Source organism: Phocoena sinus, chromosome 7, assembly GCF_008692025.1.
Source record: "Phocoena sinus isolate mPhoSin1 chromosome 7, mPhoSin1.pri, whole genome shotgun sequence".
Lineage (NCBI taxonomy): Eukaryota > Metazoa > Chordata > Mammalia > Artiodactyla > Phocoenidae > Phocoena > Phocoena sinus.
In genome coordinates, this window is record NC_045769.1 from 42,965,052 (window position 1) to 42,984,400 (window position 19,349).

The 19,349-nt window shown below is 39.9% G+C and overlaps 1 protein-coding gene across 1 annotated transcript in view; it reads left to right on the top strand.

Annotated features, from left to right (window-relative positions):
• TMEFF2 (transmembrane protein with EGF like and two follistatin like domains 2) overlaps nucleotides 1-3,531 on the top strand; it is a 248,047-nt gene extending 244,516 nt beyond the window's left edge. Inside the window, exon 10 of the mRNA XM_032637383.1 lies at nucleotides 3,142-3,531. Coding sequence (XP_032493274.1) covers nucleotides 3,142-3,238 — 97 coding nt within the window. The 3' untranslated portion in view covers nucleotides 3,239-3,531. The remainder of the gene's footprint in view (nucleotides 1-3,141) is intronic.
• Nucleotides 3,532-19,349: the final 15,818 nt, after the last annotated feature.

Below are 19,349 nucleotides of genomic sequence, written 5' to 3' on the forward strand. Positions count from 1 at the left end.
CAGACTATTTAAATGAGCAGTGTTTCCTGACTTATCGGATTAGTATGCCAAATGAGATCACAGAATAGATTTTATACAAGGCCTAGAAAAGTATTAAATTATAGCTCTCATTTAGGACACTTATATTTCCAAGTATAACTCTCAGGTATAATCATTTTTAACATATTTGATATAAACCACAAATACATTTTTATCTTAAGTTAACAAAATAATTTTTAATCACAAAATTCAAAGAAAATAGTTATAATGAGAATGATTATGTTGTAGTACATGAAAACCTTTGATATATGGAAACACGCAGCAAATTTCACAACAAGCTTTCATATCAAACCCCCAAACAATCAGACAGTAATTGTTTCCTGGAGAGTTAGGTTGAGAGAAATACAGAGATCTCATCCAGTTTCAACAGGAAAGAAAACCATGAATAATTAGTAATGTCTGGCATCGGGCTTGGAGTAAAGGAGGGAGGCCAGGTATGGCTTACCTTCATTAGCGTGTAAATTCATGGTAACCAAGAATTAGATTGCAAACCGAATGCATATTACTTATGTCCTGTCTAACCAGAAATGTTACTGAAGATTCTTTGTTCTGATCTGATTTCACTCCGCTTGAGACAGAAGTTCCCAGGAAGTTTTTCAAGGTTTTTGTCAAATTCACAAGGCATTTGGACTTTCAATCATTTGTGCAGCTCTACAGTAAATCAGAATGTTTCCCCCCAAATTATTTTAAGACAAGAAAATAAAAGAAAGTATCATATCTTTAGACAATAAAGGCCATAATACATCGCTATATCTGTATTGTTCTATCTTCTTTGAGGACAAGTGTGGCATTTGCTCTTGAAAAAGACAAAATATGGTTCATAGATCCTTCCCTGGCCTAACGGCTTAAGGGAACATCATCGACAGGAGCTCTGTGCTACTCGAAACCAAGTTGAGTTCATCAACTCGACTCTTATGTTTAGATGCCAAGTGAGTCAGTGGATTACATTAAAATTGATTCTGGGGAGCATAAAAATAACTCAAGAAACCAAAAATATTAAGTATAAAAGAAAAGATAGAAAAGAATCTAAAGCACAGGAAACTGTGCCACATTACTTCAGGGGTCTTGAGCCTACTAATATCTAAGTAATATCAGCATGTGAAAAATGAAATTCATATTTAATAGCTATAAAATCATAACAATTTGATTTGCTACTTCATGTACTGACAAAAATGCAGAACTTTAAATACTTCAGCAGATGTTTAGAAGTCTTATTAATCAACTTCATTCCCATATGTAATAAAAACAACTGGAATACATAGGGTCCTTATCTCCCCAGGAATTGTGTGTGTGTGTGTGTGTGTGTGTGTGTGTGTATGTGTGTATGTATATCTGTACAGACACACACCAATACATATATATATATACATTTGGTAACGTTAGGAAGGAACAATTATCCCCATTTTCAAGATAGGGACTCTGAGGTATGAGAAGTCAGCAAATTGCTGAGTATACACAGCTGAGCAATAAGGGCAGAAATGGAATCTAGGCTTCCTAGTATCAGAGTCTGTGCACTTAACCACCAGTCATACTGCCCCTTGGCTGGTCAAGATGTCTATTTTCTGATGCTCAAGACAACCTAACTGAGCTCCAAATTAGGCAAGCCATTTTTTTAAGACATACGGCTGTTTTCATTTTCCATGTAAAAACAAAACAAAACCTATCTTCTATTTACTTTTGAGGAGGAGAAATAGCACATGAACTAAACTGGCATTATTGTAATGCATTTTATAAAACTCTCCTAGGCAATCCAAGCTTTCCAAAATCCAAGAGTCATACTAGTCAATAAACTACACTATTCTCAGTATGGATTCATTTCATTCACTTGAAAACATTCTGCTCAAAAACCAGACTTTGCAGCTAGGCCATCCTCCCCTCTAACCCTTCCTGCCCAAACCCTCTCTTCCTGGTGACCTGGCCACACTCGTCCATCAAGACTTGTTCCAAAACATCTAGTTGCTAAAAGATTTACAAAATTACATGAAACAGAGATCCCCTCATTCTCTTCAATTTTCTTTTAATCTCATTGTCACCTGGTCTCTCCTCTTTTCTACCTCTCTTTTCTTTCTCTTCTCCTCTTCCCACTTTCTTTCTTTTCCTAGTTCTTTCCCCTTGTTTTTACTACTTTAGTCAAATATCTGTCCTTCTCCTAAATAAACATGTGTCATAAAGAATACAGACATCTAGAGACATGTTCTGAAATGAAAAGAGTTGCCCTGCTGAGAAGATGTATTTTCAGTCTTTCATCTCCAGCTCTCACTTGCTGGGAATATGACTTCCAGCTCCATGTTCATTTTGACAGATCTACCCCCAAAAAACCCATATATGTATATACTATATACATTTACTCACATATGAACATATATATGAATATATATTTTCTGACAACCCCAGCTTATTATAATAGGATTTTATATGAACTTTATATTGTTATTTTTATTTGTATTGTCAAAGCATTATTTTATTATAAGAGAAAAGCTACTAGATCAGAGCTTTTCAGATAATTTGACTGAGTCTTAGCTTTTTATAGAAGCTAAATAATTGGTACCAATTTATGTCTCTAGCTTATAACATTAATATACAAAGTGATATTAGGCTGAACCAAAACAATACCCCTTTTCATTACATATCCCGTATTAACAGTTGGCTCACTCTCTGGTTTGATAGGATTTAAACCTGTAGCCCTGAAATGTCAATATAACATTCATCCTTGGGACATTTAAAGTATCAAGTTGTTGAAGACCTTTAACATGAGATTAGATGAGCTCACACTTGCTCTGTTGCATTGTGCTGAGTCATTGTTTGAGCCCTGACGAGTAAGCTGTTGAGGACTAGGTAAATGTATTCCTCTTCAACTTCCACCTCTGTTCTTCAGTTCTCCTCAACAGATGCTTAAAGACAACCGCAAACAGAAGCAAAAACAAAAACAAAAACCAAAAACCAAAACCTCTTCCAACATAATTCCAGCTTCTGCTAACAATAAATTCTTTCATCTGATATATTTTAATAATTTGCTTAATCCATAACTTCACTCTGTGATTGTGGGACCAGACTTTAGGTAACAGCACTGGACTAAGATCTGTAAACTTTCCAACCTTCTAGGAAATGCCCCAGAAGCAACAGAATTCACAGACAGAAGCAAAATACAGGGCACTACAGTTCAGACAACACAACAAGAGCGTCCACGAGGTTAATCTAAAGGGAGCATGTTGCACAGTGGCCGGACTACCAAGAGCTTGGACTACACAATACAGTATTATAGACAAAAGAATAAGATGAGATCTACACATGTTGCCTTGCATTTGTGGTAATCTACACCAATGAAAACATGTACTACAGCTATATTTGATTATGTATGGATATATTTGAAATAGTATACATTGTCTTGATGTTTTTTCTGTAATGTAAATAAACTATTTATATCACACAATATAGTTTTTTCTTTCCCATGTATTTGTTATATATAATAAATACTCAGTGATGAGAAAAAAATTGGCGTTCTTAAATTTGCGGTACCTCCTAACTGTAAATACAATCAAGCCAGTACAATCTGTACAAGTATCAGTATTTTATCTTTCTCCACATCCTGAGACAGAGCACTAGTTTATACAGGACTCAGTGGCTAGGTTTTGAGTGATTCCAAGATCAAGGGAAATGATGGTTATTGGAAAAGAGAAAAAATAGTTTATATCGAGTGAGGAAAAAATATTTCAGATCTTTGAATCGTCTCTATTTTATCAGCTTTCTTCCCTGGTCTTCCATTTTCATCCCCAGAGCAGAAAAATCTCTGGCATATAAATTAAATCAAAGTAGAAGGGGAGGGAAAGTGCTTTATAACTCATAAAGGAGAGGGAAAGAAGATATTGGATTTTATTTGGGAAACATCTTAGAATCTCCCAGTTAAGTGCATATATCTGAAAGGTCCTGAATAAGCTACATATTAGGAATACACAGAGCACAAAATCTATTCCATTTAGGTGAGTGGAATTAACAACTAGGAAGAAATTCTAATAGCATCATTAAATGTGTAACACCAAATCATGAATTCTCAGAAGCACCTTGCTATATTTACAGTATATGGTTCTTTAAAAAGAAATTATAATCACAAACAAATACCTCATGAATAACTTCATGGCTAATGCAGCACCATTATTTGAAATGGAACTAAGGTGATAATATTTCATGAAATGTGCTTTATATATATGATAAGAGCAAAAATGAATCACATAGCATATGAAAGACCTTGGTGGGAAATTGATATAGATTTCTGAGCACACAAATATGTATGAACACTTTGGAAAAAATAAACTGTAAAAATTCTCAAAGAATAAGATGAAAGTAACAAATCAAATAATTGCCTTATTATCATTTAGTCCTTCATAGCTTTCTGTGGCTAACAGAGTAAATCTAAATAAAAGTTTCTTTGTCTCCTTCAAATGTTCTCTGCACATACTGAAAGGAATGACACTTCTGTGTCCACAAAAAGAAAAAAGGACAAATGTCAAACCAACACTTTCTGAATATAAAATATTCAGTGAAAAATAAGTTTCCTGAAGTGATATTTAAGATATTTGTTAAGACACTTTTTAAAAGGTGACAATGTAAATAGTATTTAGGGCTCTGTGAAAAATCTGGTTTTCTAGGTTAGTCATCACTTTGAAAAGTGTGAATCTATAAGCATAACCGTCACTCAAGTGTTTCCATAAATTGGTCGTAGGCTACTTGTACAAACAAACTCTATTTAAACTTCCACATGGAACTTTAGTTTGGTTACCAGGTGCAGAGATGTAACTAGCCCTGATCTCCTTTGTGTAAGACAGGAGTCGTGGCAAACAAACCTTGCCTTCTCCTAAAGGAAGAACAAAAATACAACATGGCAGGGCTTAGTAGAGTTAGAAAGAAACAACAATTCCACTGACTTTTACTTGTAAGAGTAGGAAATGACTTGCTTCATTAAATATTGATACAGTACGTTGTGTGAATTTTTATCAAAGGATCATAAACCTAAGTGTTGGAAAAGTCCTTGGAGTTAATAATACATACAGTACGTTCCTATTCACCTCTGTGCTCACCCAACACATGAAAGAATCCCTTTTAAAAGATGCATAACAAATCTTTGCTGTACAGTAGAAACTAACACAACATTGTAAAGCAACTATAGTCCAATAAAAATTTTTTTTAAAAAGATGCATAACAAATCTTAAGTGAGTACATACTATGTGCCAGCCACTATTCAAGGTCCTAGGGAAACACAACTAAAACATGACCTCTACTCTAAAGGAACTCACACTCTTGTCCTAACATAATCATCCACCCTCTACTTGCATGTATCTATCACTTGGAATTTTATTCTTCGTCAATTCTAATTTTGAGAACACTTTTTTTTTTCATATTGAGTTGAAATTTACTTCGCTATGGTTTCTACCCATGGCTTCTATTCTTCCTCTCTGGAGCAAAGGAATAATGACTTACATGTCTAAAAATATTAGGACAGATACTATGTTCTCCCACTCACTTGTGCAAGTATTTTCTCACCCTTTGCAAGTATTTTCTTCTCCAGGTGAAATATCCTTAATGTCTTCATCTGATATCCATGTGATATGGTTTCCACTTTCCCCTAACATCTGCATCATCCTTCCTTGGACAGACTGTACTTTGTCACTATATATCTTTAAGTGTAGAGCTCATAATTGCACCGTCTGCTACAGTTGTGGTCTGACAAGCACAGAATATCGTAGAACTTGTAGAAAGCAAATTTAACCGACAGCCATGATCTCTAAATTCAAGTCCTACTTTGACCACAAATTTGGCGTGGAACCATGAGCAAGTCATCTCACATCTCAGGTCTCAATTTCCTCATCACTTCTAATCTCTGTAATTCCAAGATTCTAGATATTCAGAAATCAGGCACTATACTTTTATTATTACTACCTAAGACCACATTAGCTATTTTTGCTGCTCAACTTAAATTCAAAAGTCTTTTTAAATAAACTGCTATTAAGTCATGTCATTCACTCATTCATTCATTCATCACTCATTCATTCATCATCCATTTATTATACATTATACATGTACTGAGGGCCACCAACTACCAACACCATACTAAGCTATGAGAAGACAAGGATAAATAAGGCAGAGTCCCTGCCTGAAAGGGATGATATCATCCTGGTTCCTTGCATCAAAATCTCACAGCCCCATTGGCAAGACTGGGAAGTAAATAGTAAATTATAAAGAATGTAACAAAGGCTGCGGTAACATTCGGTTCAGAGTGCTTGGGGACCCTCCAGGAGGAATCTCCGGGCTGAGTAACGCGCTTCTTCACAGGATGTGAGACACACAGGATGACTTCATCATTGTCCACACAAACCCTGACCTCTTGCTTCTGAGATTTTATCTACTTCTCCTACTCTCTTCATGCCCTCCTTCTCTCCATAATACACAGAGCAAGTAATAGCTTATCAGTGAGGCCTCCTTGACCCCCTTGGCTGTCTTCCTAATCCTGTTATGGTACTTTGCATGTTATTCCTTAATTGTCCACGCAAGTCTGTCTTTCCCTTAGTCTGGGAGCAAGAAAGCAGAAAATCAGTGCCTTGCTAACTGTTTCCATGTATTCAATAAACATTTACTGGGTGCCTATGCCATACCAGACACGATTCTAGGTGCTGTTATGTAGCAATGAAGTGGAGAGATCTCTACTCTCAGGCTCACATCCTAGCAAAAGAAGTGGAGGTGAGGATTAACCAAACAATAGACAATAACAACAAAAACTAGAAAGTTTTAAGCTCTATTCAAAAAATTAAAAATAGAATGAGGTGATTCAGGGTGACTGTGTTTGGTGGGGACTGGGTCCCTCCAAGGAGAGTGTAGTACTTAAAACTTGGCCTCTGAAGCCAGACAGAAATGGGTCCCAGTCTAAGCTCCACTTGACTAAACTACTTAACCTTGGGCAAACTGCCTAATTTCTTTATGCCTCGTATTTAAAAATCAAGAGAAAAATGCTTCCCACACTCAATCTGTCTGTTACGAGAGAAGCAAGACAATCCATGTTCTGCTTAGAACAAGGACACGCACAGAGTGAACTTTTCATATGTGGAAGTTATTTTTTAGGAATATAATAAATATTTGCTGTAAAAGTAATTAAGAAGAAGAAACGATATGTCATCAGTTAAATAAAGCATAACGGGAGTCATACGGTAAGAGTTAGAAGGAATCAAGCAGTCATGCTCACTCAAAGGAGCGTTTCCTGTCTCTTCGGGGACAAGAGAGCTGTTTCCGGGAAAATAAGACAATGTAAGTTAAGAAAAAATACCGCTCCTATTATTTCTTTTTTCAAATGGGTCCACTGGCATCGTGTCTGAACAAGAAGAGTGATCATTCTTTCATCTTAAAAGAGGTGTATCCCGATAAAGCACATAGCGTTAAACCTCTCGTGTGTTTCCAGGCACGAGATGAGTGAGTCAATATTGCGGTGACTTTGCAAGGCCAAATGCTTTACTTTCACGAATCCTTGAGGAAAAGTCAGTACAGACTACTGAAATATGACAGAGATTATCTCAAAGTCACGTTAGACTCCCTTTTCCAAAGTCATGCAGCACCTGCACCAGCTTTCTGTTCCTCAGTTATAGCAGACATTTCACTTACATAATTGATCATCTGGATATCAATCACAAAAACCTTTTCATTGAATTAACTGATGTCTTTATATGAGCATCCATATTACATGAAGGACGAAGGATTATATAAGGTAATGGTATTGGTTTTTATAACTAATGCCTGAATATGCACACGAGTAAGGCCCTTTGAAATCAACATCAGGAAGGCGGGGATGATGTGCAGCCCACCTGGTCAGAGTCAGGCCCCCTTCCTGCCTCACTCTGGACAAAAATCTACTTTACTAGTCTGCTTGCTTTGGGAATGTAACCAAATTCAATCCAGCACAAGAACCTCATTGAGAGTTAATGAGAGTCCAAAATCAGGGATTATGGGAGAGAGGGGGAGAGAGGACAGGAGCATTCCCGGTCCTCTATTCCTAGTGGTCCCATTGCCATTGCTGTACCTGCCAGTCTTCCTGATCCAACAGAGGCACACCCTCTACACAAGGCTTAGCCATAGTGGCCTCTGGAGGCAGCGGCTCTCAGGACCCACCCTGTCAAGCAGTCAACCCATTCTGCAGGGCACACTTGCAGAGGGGTCTGCGCCCTCCCTCCCTGTGGGTGTCTCCGCTTGTCGGGATTCCTCCCTTTCAAAGCCTCCATCCTCTGTTAAAGCCCTTCTCTGCCACAATCCGTGGACTTAGTCCTTGAAAACAAAGGCCTTTTTATGAGCCAGGCTATGATAACAAAGCAGGGAGTAATGACCCAAATTGTCACCACAGTATAACAAATGATTAATAAATATATTACATGAATGGCGCTTGGTTAACTAGCAAAATTAGAAAATATAGGTAAGTCAAACACATAAATTAATCCCACCAACAAAAGATAAACACCATGGTGTTTATGTATGTCATTTCAGATAATTTCTGTGAGTATAGGTTGAGGTTTCTATAAGAGAATAAAATATTTTTTAATAAACTGAATGCTCACTATACAATAAGCTACAGAGTTTCACAGTCATTTAAGCACGATTTATCAAACTACACATATATATGGTATGGTTCTTAAGTAAGTTTCAACCCCTCTCAGTTGAGAATCAGTTGAGGCCTTCGAAAAGTTTAGATGAGGATCTCTAAACCATCCGTTTGCACATTTATCTTTCTTTCCCCCACAACACTAATTTCCCACCATCTCCCATACTACGTACCCTTCCAGTCTCAGTGCTCTCATACTACTGGCAAGCTATTCTCAGTCTCGTAGTCTGCAACTGTCCAAAGTTTACCCATAAAGCCTCATCGACAGAGCTTCTCCTTAATCGTCCCTGTGCCTAACTTGGATCTGCTTAGATCTAGAAAGGCTAGAGCAGCTTTACCCTCCACTCACCATGAGGAGGTTTTGATTCTCTTTTCACTCTGTGGAAGCCTCTCTCTGATTCCTAGTCCAGAGAAGGGTTTGACCATTTCACCTTCATTTAGCTTCAAAGTGCTCATGCCAAAGCTGCCATTCCTACAACAGTTCACATTTCAGTTAAACTCAGCTCATGAGGGTGCTAACCTCTGAGCTGAGCTGTTTCCCAAACTGGGCTGTTCTTCCCTGCCTTGTATGTTGTGAGTAAAATGCTGCTCCCTGGCATTAATTGAGGCAATACATTTGGTTCAGAACCAGCAGTTAGTATAAGTAGTATAACATTAAATAACAATAATTGATATGTACTTATTATTACTTTTATTTATCAAAAAATAGATACCCTGGGGGCTTCCCTGGTGGCGCAGCGGTTGAGAGTCCGCCTGCCGATGCAAGGGACGTGGGTTCGTGCCCCGGTCCGGGAAGATCCCACATGCCGCGGAGCGGCTGGGCCCATGAGCCATGGCCGCCGAGCCTGCGCATCCAGAGCCTGTGCTCCGCAACGGGAGAGACCACAGCAGTGAGAGGCCCGCGTACCGCAAAAATAAATAAATAAATAAATAAATAGATAGATAGATACCCTGATTATACTGAAAGGTACTTGAACCAACTTCCAAACTTGAGCACAAGATAAAACTAAATAATTAAAAATAATATAAGAATATTATTTCACTGAAAGGAATGCACAGATCGGTGCCACCCATCAAGTGAGCTGAAGTTAGCTACTATAAAAGAGCACTGAATTTTACTGGATGAACTAGTCCAGTAAAGGCAGTCTATTCTTCTAACAGGCTCTACTATGTGTTATGTCAAGGGGTCTCTTCACAAGAACAAAAACAAAGAGAAAATGCTGTGGCCACTAGGGAACACACTTACCTCCTAACTAATTACTTGAAAAAAAATTCTTAGCTGGAAGTTACTTCCTCTGTTCACATCCATAACCTCTGGACCAACGGCATTTCAAGTAAGACACCCTCAGAGTGAGAACTAACCATACGGGGGAAGGGGAAGAAGAAAAGGAGCGAGAAAGAGCTGAGAGAGGAATCAAAGGCTGGGGGAAGGTGAGAAGGAGGGAGACAACCAACAACTGGATTGGGAGAAGGGGGGCAATTATGGGAAGAGGAATTTAAGAGATGGTTCGTTCAAATAGTCCTTCAGAAAGAAGCACTTCTAAAGCATTTAAGCAGGATTGCAGGCATATGGGATGGCAGCAAGTAAGCAGGGGGCAGGAAGGTGGTGCTCCTGGGAAGGCCTCTAGCCCTGAAGTCTCAAAAGACCAACCTGCTGCGTGTACGGGGTTGGGAGGCAAGGAGCTGGCTTGGCAATCTGGGCAGAATGAGGCCAAGGCACTACTCCAAAGATGATTGCTCAGGCCTCCGGGTGAGGAGGAGAATGTGTTTAAAATAAAAGTTTTGTCATGTGCATATTTTCTTCCTCACAATTCTTGACCTCAAGATATGCAGATCAGGGCTTCCCTGGTGGCGCAGTGGTTGAGAGTCCGCCTGCCGATGCAGGGGACACGGGTTCGTGCCCCGGTCCGGGAGGATCCCACATGCCGCAGAGCGGCTGGGCCCGTGAGCCATGGCCGCTGAGCCTGCGCGTCCGGAGCCTGTGCTCCGCAACTGGAGAGGCCACAACAGTGAGAGGCCCGCGTACCGCAAAACAAAAAAAAACAAAAACAAAAAAAAAGATATGCAGATCAGATTCTTTATATTCTGCTGGACAACCTTGTCCCAAAGCACTGGATCTGCTCTCTAGACAGAGAACAAAGGAACAGCTCACGCAGTGGCTAACCCTCCCTGTCGGGCTGTGGAGGCGGTGTGGCCATAACACACGCAGGCTGCTGGCTACTATCTGATCTGGCTACACTTGCAAAAGAAAATCCTGGGGTCATAAAGCAGCCCTGAGCACCCTTAGAAAAGACATGCTGAAAAGGGAAGCAGCCCAGCCCCTGCTTACAGAAGACAAATCCATCTGTGGTCTGCCTGGGAAAATATGTATGGGTCAGAACTGCCAAGCGGAGCAAACCATTGGAGAGTATTGTTTAGGTGTGAAAAGATGAGTAGAAAGAGAAAAATGACTGCTCTAGAAGTGGAGGTTAGGGAAGAAACTGGAAGGGAAGCCCCAGGGAAGCCCCACCTCTCAGCTCTTCTGAAGGCATGTGGATCCGTTCTTTACTGGACAGCACGAGCAGAGCCGGCGACTTGTAATTAAGCTCACAGACCAAAGTCTGGTGAACAGCCGGTGAGGTTGTCGACATCCCCCCAGAGGGCTGAGACATCACTGCACCAGCATCCACATAATAACATTATATTTCTCTTTTAAATAAGATGTACACGAATGTTCACTTGTGCCCAATTACAGTAATGCATGATTTACATAAAATTAACTCTCCTGCTTAATTATAGTCATGCAGGGATTAGGAAGAAAAGGCTTTTACTTTGTAAACATTGTATGCTTTAACTCTTAGCCTCTCTGTGAAATACGACTGGCCCAATCGCAAATGAAGACAAGTGCCTCCGTCACCGGGGTTTACCAAATGTTGTCTTCCTGTCTGTGAGGATTATGTGTAAACTGAGTCACCAGAGTCTCGATCCAGTTAGAGCAGAGGTCCAATTCTTCCACAATGTGAACCTATAAACTGGAGTGCTCTGAAGCAAGGAGCTAGGGTTTGGAAGTTTTGTATCCAGTGCGGAATTTAAACCGTCTGGGTAAGGAATCTGCAAAGGGCAAGAGAACGAGTCTCTAGTTTTCCAGAAGCGGCGAGGAAAACGTTTTCTTCAAAGGGCGATCCAAAGCTGCTTTGACAACAAAATGATTAAAGGCTGCCTCTTTCCTCATCTTACATCTGTCACTTTTCTGCATTCCTTTTTGCCACAAACATGAACACAATTTTTCTCTGAATAAGACTTCAGATTGCACATTAACGGGGAATTAAAAGTGAAGTTCAGTGCAACCCACACCAAAAGCATTTTTTTCCCAGTCTCTGCCAGACCCGGTACCAGAAAACTGGAATAGAAGACAAGTCATTGAGCTGGCACAGTAAGAAAATGATTGAAGGCAACGGGGATTGAAGTTTCATCGTTATCAGTTCAGTGAAGACAGGCAACGCTTCTCTGAAAAGCTGCACAAAAATACCTCAAGGGGCCAAATGCTCACCGTGCTGCCTGACCACAAAAGATGGCAATTTCCTTTTGCCACCTTGTCAACCCTCTTTTCACCTGGTACACAAAGGACCGGATACCATAAGAAAGGAATCTGAAGTGAAAAAGAGAGACAAGATAACCTGCGAGCTCCTAAGAAAATGCATGGAAGAGCAAGAGCTTATAGTCAGAGCAGATGGCATTTGCCAGGAAAGGACTGTAAACTGAAATTAGGCAAATGGGTTCTTATTTTCAGAAAACTGAAAAACAGAGAAACCCATTCCTAATTCAGGGCCTGAGTTAATTTCTTTAGCAATACCTTTAAACGCTATGCATAATAAATTAGATACCTTGTAGCATGCCAAGGACTTGTATAAGAGGCTCATTAACCAAAAATTACATTTAATATGTGACATCTCATGGTACACTGTACAAAATTATTTTACTTCATAATCCTTCCTTGTTTATTCTGCAACAAAATATAAAGCAGTGAGAACTTCTTCAAGCCCTGGAATCCAGAAGGGCTTCTGTGGGGGAGATTTTCAAAGACATCCTTGGAGAGGCTAGAGATAGTATACAGCCACTGGTAATTTCGGGGGAAAATTGGTCCAGTCATCTGTGTTTTGTTTCCTTCTTTTCATCAGTGCAAATTTTTCTGTCAGGATCTGAGGCTTTAGAGAGATTAAGTTGTTGATTTTTTTCTTCCTCCTTTGAAATGAAGGTCTTTCTGTTCTCTTGAGTTACCATCTCCCTGGCACTGGCTGCTTCACATTGTACCTGATGCTACGAGACATTCTCACTTTAAAATGCATGAATCAGCCTTGAATTTTGCATCCTCTGATCCTTCATTGAGTTGTTGTTTCACAGAATGAAAAAGCCTCAAAAGCTATGACTTGAACAGTGGCCATACTCAAAGGAACACTATACCAGATTTGATCCTCAATACACAAAATCAAGACTCCAGCTCAGACAAAACCCTTTGTTTGACCTGATAGTCATGGAATGAAACTGTCCTTAAAGGACTTTTTTTTCTAGCTATGTCTGAGGCCTTTTAAGAATTGGTACTATGATTTATTGATTGTGATAATGTATGACATACATAAAATTACAATGTATGACTAAGTATAGAAACAAAACCTGCTTTATTGACGTGTTACTCATACTTTATAGGAGAGGAATTGTTTGGGGCACTTTAAGAATACTATTTTACTTATGTATTACAATGAGCCTCTGAAACATAATATTACTGCACCATTTTTATGACAAAGTAACTGTAAAGTAACAACTGCAAAGTTGTTAATATCTTGGCCAAGGTCACAGAGCCAGGAAGAGCCACAGTCACAATTTGAACCCAGATAAAACCAAAATCCATTCTGCTCTGCGACAGCATACTGTTTCCATTACTTTTTGTTTTATGGTACTATCGTGTCAGAAGTCTTGCATCATTCAAATTTACCTGCTGGCCAAACGCCTGTTTCAATAACGCTGCCATTGTTCCAATTATTCTGATTTTTTGCTATCGAAATTATACTCAGAGACGACTTATAAACCACACCAGAACACCTGTTGCAATATAAGGATGCTGCCTTTGGGTTCCTACCTTTCTCTCCTTTCTCCTCTCCTCTTCTCTCTTCCAAATTTAGGGACCTCAGCTAGCCACAGAGCTCTTTCTGCTTGGAGTTATAGGGGCTGCAGGAAAGAATTAAACAAGATAATTTCATATTTTTATAAATGATATTGTATCAGATATTATCGTGTTCATGTATATGTTTACTTGGTTTTCTATCTCTTTTAAATCTCTGGCCCCTGTAACCCCAAGGAATGTTGAGCTTCATGAGATCAAGAAGCCTGTCTTGTTCGTATGACCCCAGTGCTTAGTACAGTTCTTAGAACATTGTAGATGCTCAATTAATACTTGTTGAACAAATGAATGAATGAATGAAATTAAAGGCTTCTCTGAGCTTCGGCCAACCTACCTGGAATAACTGGCTATGTAAGTCAGAAACATAACTATGCTGCTATGGCATAAATCAGTAGAAGTTGAATAAGACATGTTCAGTTTGAAAGTTACTAGGCTCTGAAAGAGGCCCCAAAAGTCTAAGTTGATGGTACAGAGGCTGCTAAAAGGGCCTTGGAATCTTTTTTCCCTTTTCCCTTTATCCCTTCTAACCCTCCATAAGCCATACCAGCTTCCAGGCAGCACCCTGGTGGGGCAAAGGGTAGAATGGAGCTGGTGTGCTATAAATTATAGTCATTACAACACGTCAGCAGCCCCCCAGCTGAGATCTTTAACTCATTGCTAGGAGAGCTTTGAAGGGCATCCATTTTCAGGAAGGTTTAGGAGCATTAAATGCCTTTCACAACCCACCAAGCTTTTTTTTTTTTTTTTTTTTTTTGCGGTACGCGGGCCTCTCACTGTTGTGGCCTCTCCCGTTGCGGAGCACAGGCTCTGGACGCGCAGGCTCAGCGGCCATGGCTCACGGGCCCAGCCGCTCTGCGGCATGTGGGATCTTCCCGGACCGGGGCACGAACCCGTGTCCCCTGCATCGGCAGGCGGACTCTCAACCACTGCGCCACCAGGGAAGCCCCCACCAAGCTTTTTAACTCATGTGAGTCTGACACTTACTGGGTGCATTTTATCTCACAATCAATTTAATTAGGAGCTGTCGGATTAAAAATGATTTGTTGCTTCTGAAAGACACTTGCACTCTAAGATTCATTTGTAAAGCTGTTCTCTTTCCCTGTCTCTCATTCTGTCCTCTCAATACCTAGTACAAAGCAGCATCACGGGGACAACACTGCGGCCACAATGACTGCCAAATAAAGGTGCATAATAAAGCTCACTTAGGAAAATAAGTAAATGCTAAGAATTGGAATCTTGAGGTGGCATATATATACCCTTTGGATAGTCAGGGCAGAACCATGTCCTTGTCTTATTTCTTATTCATATCACTTATTTATGACCTCTTCTCCAAGGAGGTAAAGTTTTTAAGTGGCTCTGCATGGCAGAGATCAAAATGGTCAAAAGGAGAACTGATATGTAAGATAAAACTCAAACACAAATCTAGGCAGGGATAAAGGAACAAGGGGCACCTCGTCTGATTTCATTTGTTCAAGACACAGGTCCCGATTCTATCATTAGCCATTCATGTGAAGGTACGCAAGTAAAAGAAAAAAATGTTAGCTACCTAAGAACAGTACTTCCAAAGCTACCGAGGTAGAAACTGTAAAATGAACCCTGCTTTCCATGAGGTCAGCTATAAATGAAAGAGATGTATTCCGAATAAATTACCACCAGCAAAGGCAAATAGAGAGCCCTTCCTGGTGAGGAAAGCGAGTACCTTTGGATTTCACCTGCCAAGCTTTGTCATATGGAAAAGTTGAGAGTGAGGAGAGGAAAAACCATTTGAAATGACCTAATTCTAAGGATCTATATTGTAATCCCTGCCTGTTTTAACATCTCAAATGAAAAGAACCTGCTTAGTTAATGGTTAATAAAAATGATTAGTAGGCAAAAGGTACTGAATCTATCAGACCCAACATGTGCCAAGAGAGAAAAATCTATAAGATACTATTGGAGATTAAACTCTTCTTAATTGCATATATTATTATTATGTGTTTGTACATTTATTATTAAAATTTGATTACTCTTTCCCTCCTTGGTATAAGAAAAGTAAACTGGAGGTCCAAGGAGATTTAACTGTGTTGTATTTGTTACCTGAACTGGGTCCATTCAGATCTGTCCTAGGTCCAACAAACTATTCCAGGAAGAGACCATGGGGACAGAACTATATTAGGAGCTACAAATTCAGTGCAAGGACAGCCTTAGCGAACTATAAAGGGATTTACCAACTGCAAGGACCTCAGCACTGAGTACATGGAAACCAAGGCAAAATGTTAGCAATGTACTTTTAATCTCTGAGTAGAGACTTGCTCTAAAAACAAATTGCAAGGAGATCCATGAAGCCAAGCTACCTATGAATAATGCACACTGGTTCCTTTTTTTTGTAAACAAACATCACTATAGTTTTCCAGTTGAAAAACAATGAAACACTCAGAATATATGATTTCTAATTAATCGTGGAAATTTACAGTTTAGCATTGCCACGTTTTTTCCATTCTTGGTACCATTCTTGAGACTTGGGTTTGGGGAGATCTGGGGGAAAGGGTGATGAGAACCCAAGTCTGAGAGCACAAATACCAGCTTTGAGAAGGTGGTTATCTTGCACAGCGTTTGAAATGTCTTGTCTGGGTGCTGTGAGGGCCTCAGCTATTGTGGCCAAAGACTACATCACAGTGGCATTTTGGCAGCAGGATGCTTTGGCAGGGAAGGTGAATCCTGGGCGAAGCACAATCTGCCTGGTCTTAGGCTGTTTCAGAATCAGTCACATGTGCTAATCACTTTTTAAGCTGTGTAAAATATAGTCTAGGAAACAAAGAGATCTGAGAATTTGTTCAATAAAAACAAAAGCTTACCAAATGGTGAGGAGGCAGGGCAAGGCATACCGCTTAAGGTTCTGCGTCGTGTTTACACTTCCTGGGGAAAATATCCACTCTCTGTGAATTACCCTAGATACTCATACATCAGACAACCAAACTCTTAAGTTTGACTTTGAGTCTGTGAAGCCCTAGATAGTACGTACCTGTTGAAACCAAGACTGCCCGCTGCCCTATGTCTCATTAAAGGCACTACAATCAGCAGGATTAGATTTGCTGACCGTCCTGATGAATACCTGAAAGGGAAGAAAAGAAACGAAGAACTCTCCCTAAGGAATCTCTTTACCAAAACCTTGTGCAGCACTTTTAAAGTCTTCTTCAGGATGGGATTAGAAACCTTTCCCCTGACTTATGGATGTCTTAATTGTATGAAACATTGGTCAGATGTTATAACTTAGATTGAAAACACAGCCTTCCCTCTCTCTTCATTCAGCACTGAAATGGTATCTATTTAGTTCAGCCATCTTGGTTAGAAAATACAGGAAAATACAGCAGCGTAGCAAGACAATTACCAGCAACATCATGATTATATGTGTGCACGGAATATGTGTTTGACAATCAGGGCCTTCAGCTATTAAAATGCTTGGTGGGTTCAAAATTACTATAAATTCCTTCTGAAGGTAATTTTCGAAAGTGAAACATTCCCAAAATTGAAGAATCGTTTAGATCTTTGAAAAATTAAAACAATAAATGAAGTTCAGGACGAAAGTTCAATAAGAATGAGAAATAATTCATGTAAATAGAAAAGATTCAAGAAGGTTACGTCAGATTTTAACTATCCTAGCATTATTAATTTAATTTCTAGTCATTATGATAATACCAAGCATTTAAAATGCATTTAGTGTTTATGTAGATAGGATCACTCCTTCTCAAAATTATAATTTTGAATTAATATACTATTAAAAATGTCACTAGAAAGTGCTTTTGTTATTCTGAAAGTGGAATAACTGTTCCCTGTTTCTTTTTATAAATGAAGTTTCAGCATTTATTTTTGGTCCTCCTTAGATTTTGAAAACTGTAATGTTTCTGTTTAAGAATTCTCCTCGTGCTACATTAGTGCCATGTTCTTTGACAGCATAAAAATATGCAAATATAGCCTTTTTAATGGTGATTTTCATTTTGTTACTGTCGTTTAAGTAAAAAACAACTGATGATGTTTCAACTTATCACTTACAACAGTGAAGTTACTGAATTGATATTTATATTCAGAGCAGATGACACAGAAACAAATATGCTTGAACTACCATCTGCACCATGAATACAGCCTTAGAGGGAAAATCAGACTTGGTGGGGGGGGGCAGAGATGGCACATTACTACCCAAGAAAAATTGGTCAGTGAGGTTTGCTGACTTTTGGAGATGGGCTGTGGGGCAGAGAAGGAGAAGAGGAGTGTGGGACTGTGAAGGCTGCAACTTCATAGGAATCATTCCGTTTTGGCAACAAGAGCTCTCTCTGCTTTTTGGCCCTCCACCTCCCAGGCTGCCCACTTGGCTCCTTGCCTCATTGCCTACCTCTCCTTGCAGCCAGTATTACACAGCTTCTCCATCTGTTGCTGGTTGTCAACCTGCTGCTTAGGAAACCTCAGAATACTCTGTGCTGAATTACGTGGGAGTGGCCCCTTTCACAGCTATTTGAACTGAGTGAGGCAGGCAGCTGGGTGGGAGGAAAGCTGGCAAGCAGAGCTTTGCTGGGGCCATGTGCCTAGCAAGGCTGACTCCCAAAGGTGGGAGTTTAGCTCAGGAGTCGCTAGAAGATGTCATGTAGGAAGCTTCGGTTATTCCAAAATGATTAGGAAATGAAGAGGAAAACTCCTCTTAATGGGCCAGTGGATAGAGTATTGTAATGAATGAGATTTTTCTCCTAGCTCGACCTAAGTAAATGATGCTAAACAATTCAATAAACTCCACTGTGCCTGAATTCCTGATGCTGGGATAGGATAGCCAGACCTCATCTTCATGGGTAGAAAAATGAGGTTTCTTTGAAGTCTCTCTACCCTCCCCCCACACACTTTCTACCCAGCTGGTCTCCATTCATGTATCCCATTAGCAGGCAATAATAATGATAATTATAGTTAACATTAATTGGGCACTTAGTTTTTGACATAATTGGTGTTAAGCACTTATTGCTGAATAATTTCTGTTTGCCCCTCAGAGCCACTCTGTATGTGTCCTCACCCTTTTCTGTGCCCTTCTCTGTGCCCTGGGAGGCTGACCACTCTGGACTTCATCTTTAGGCTTCCTTGGCTTTGACTTCTGGACGGGTTGAGCTTACATGTACAAGTCACTGGCAGCAGATCGGTGGCAGGGAGAAAAATGAGATCAGGGTATTATTCCCTGTCTGCCTTGTCACAGCAGATTGGCTGTGTTCCTCCATGGAAAACCTTAACCAGTAACCATCTCCTATAGCTACAGATTCCTCCCTTGCCCCTTCAGGCCTGTTGGTGGTGACTGCTCTGTTTCACCATCCCTTGTTCCTTTCCTTAACCCTGCCTATACCTTTGTAAACATTCCCATTATTAAATTCTTCTTAATCACTTGACTTGGGTGGGCCAGCTATTCCCTGCTGGGACCCTCTGAAGCACACACATAGAATCCTCTTAACAATCCCAAGAGGTAGGTTTTCTTGTATGGGTGGGGAAACCATGACTTACATTGCTTTAGAACTTGCTCCA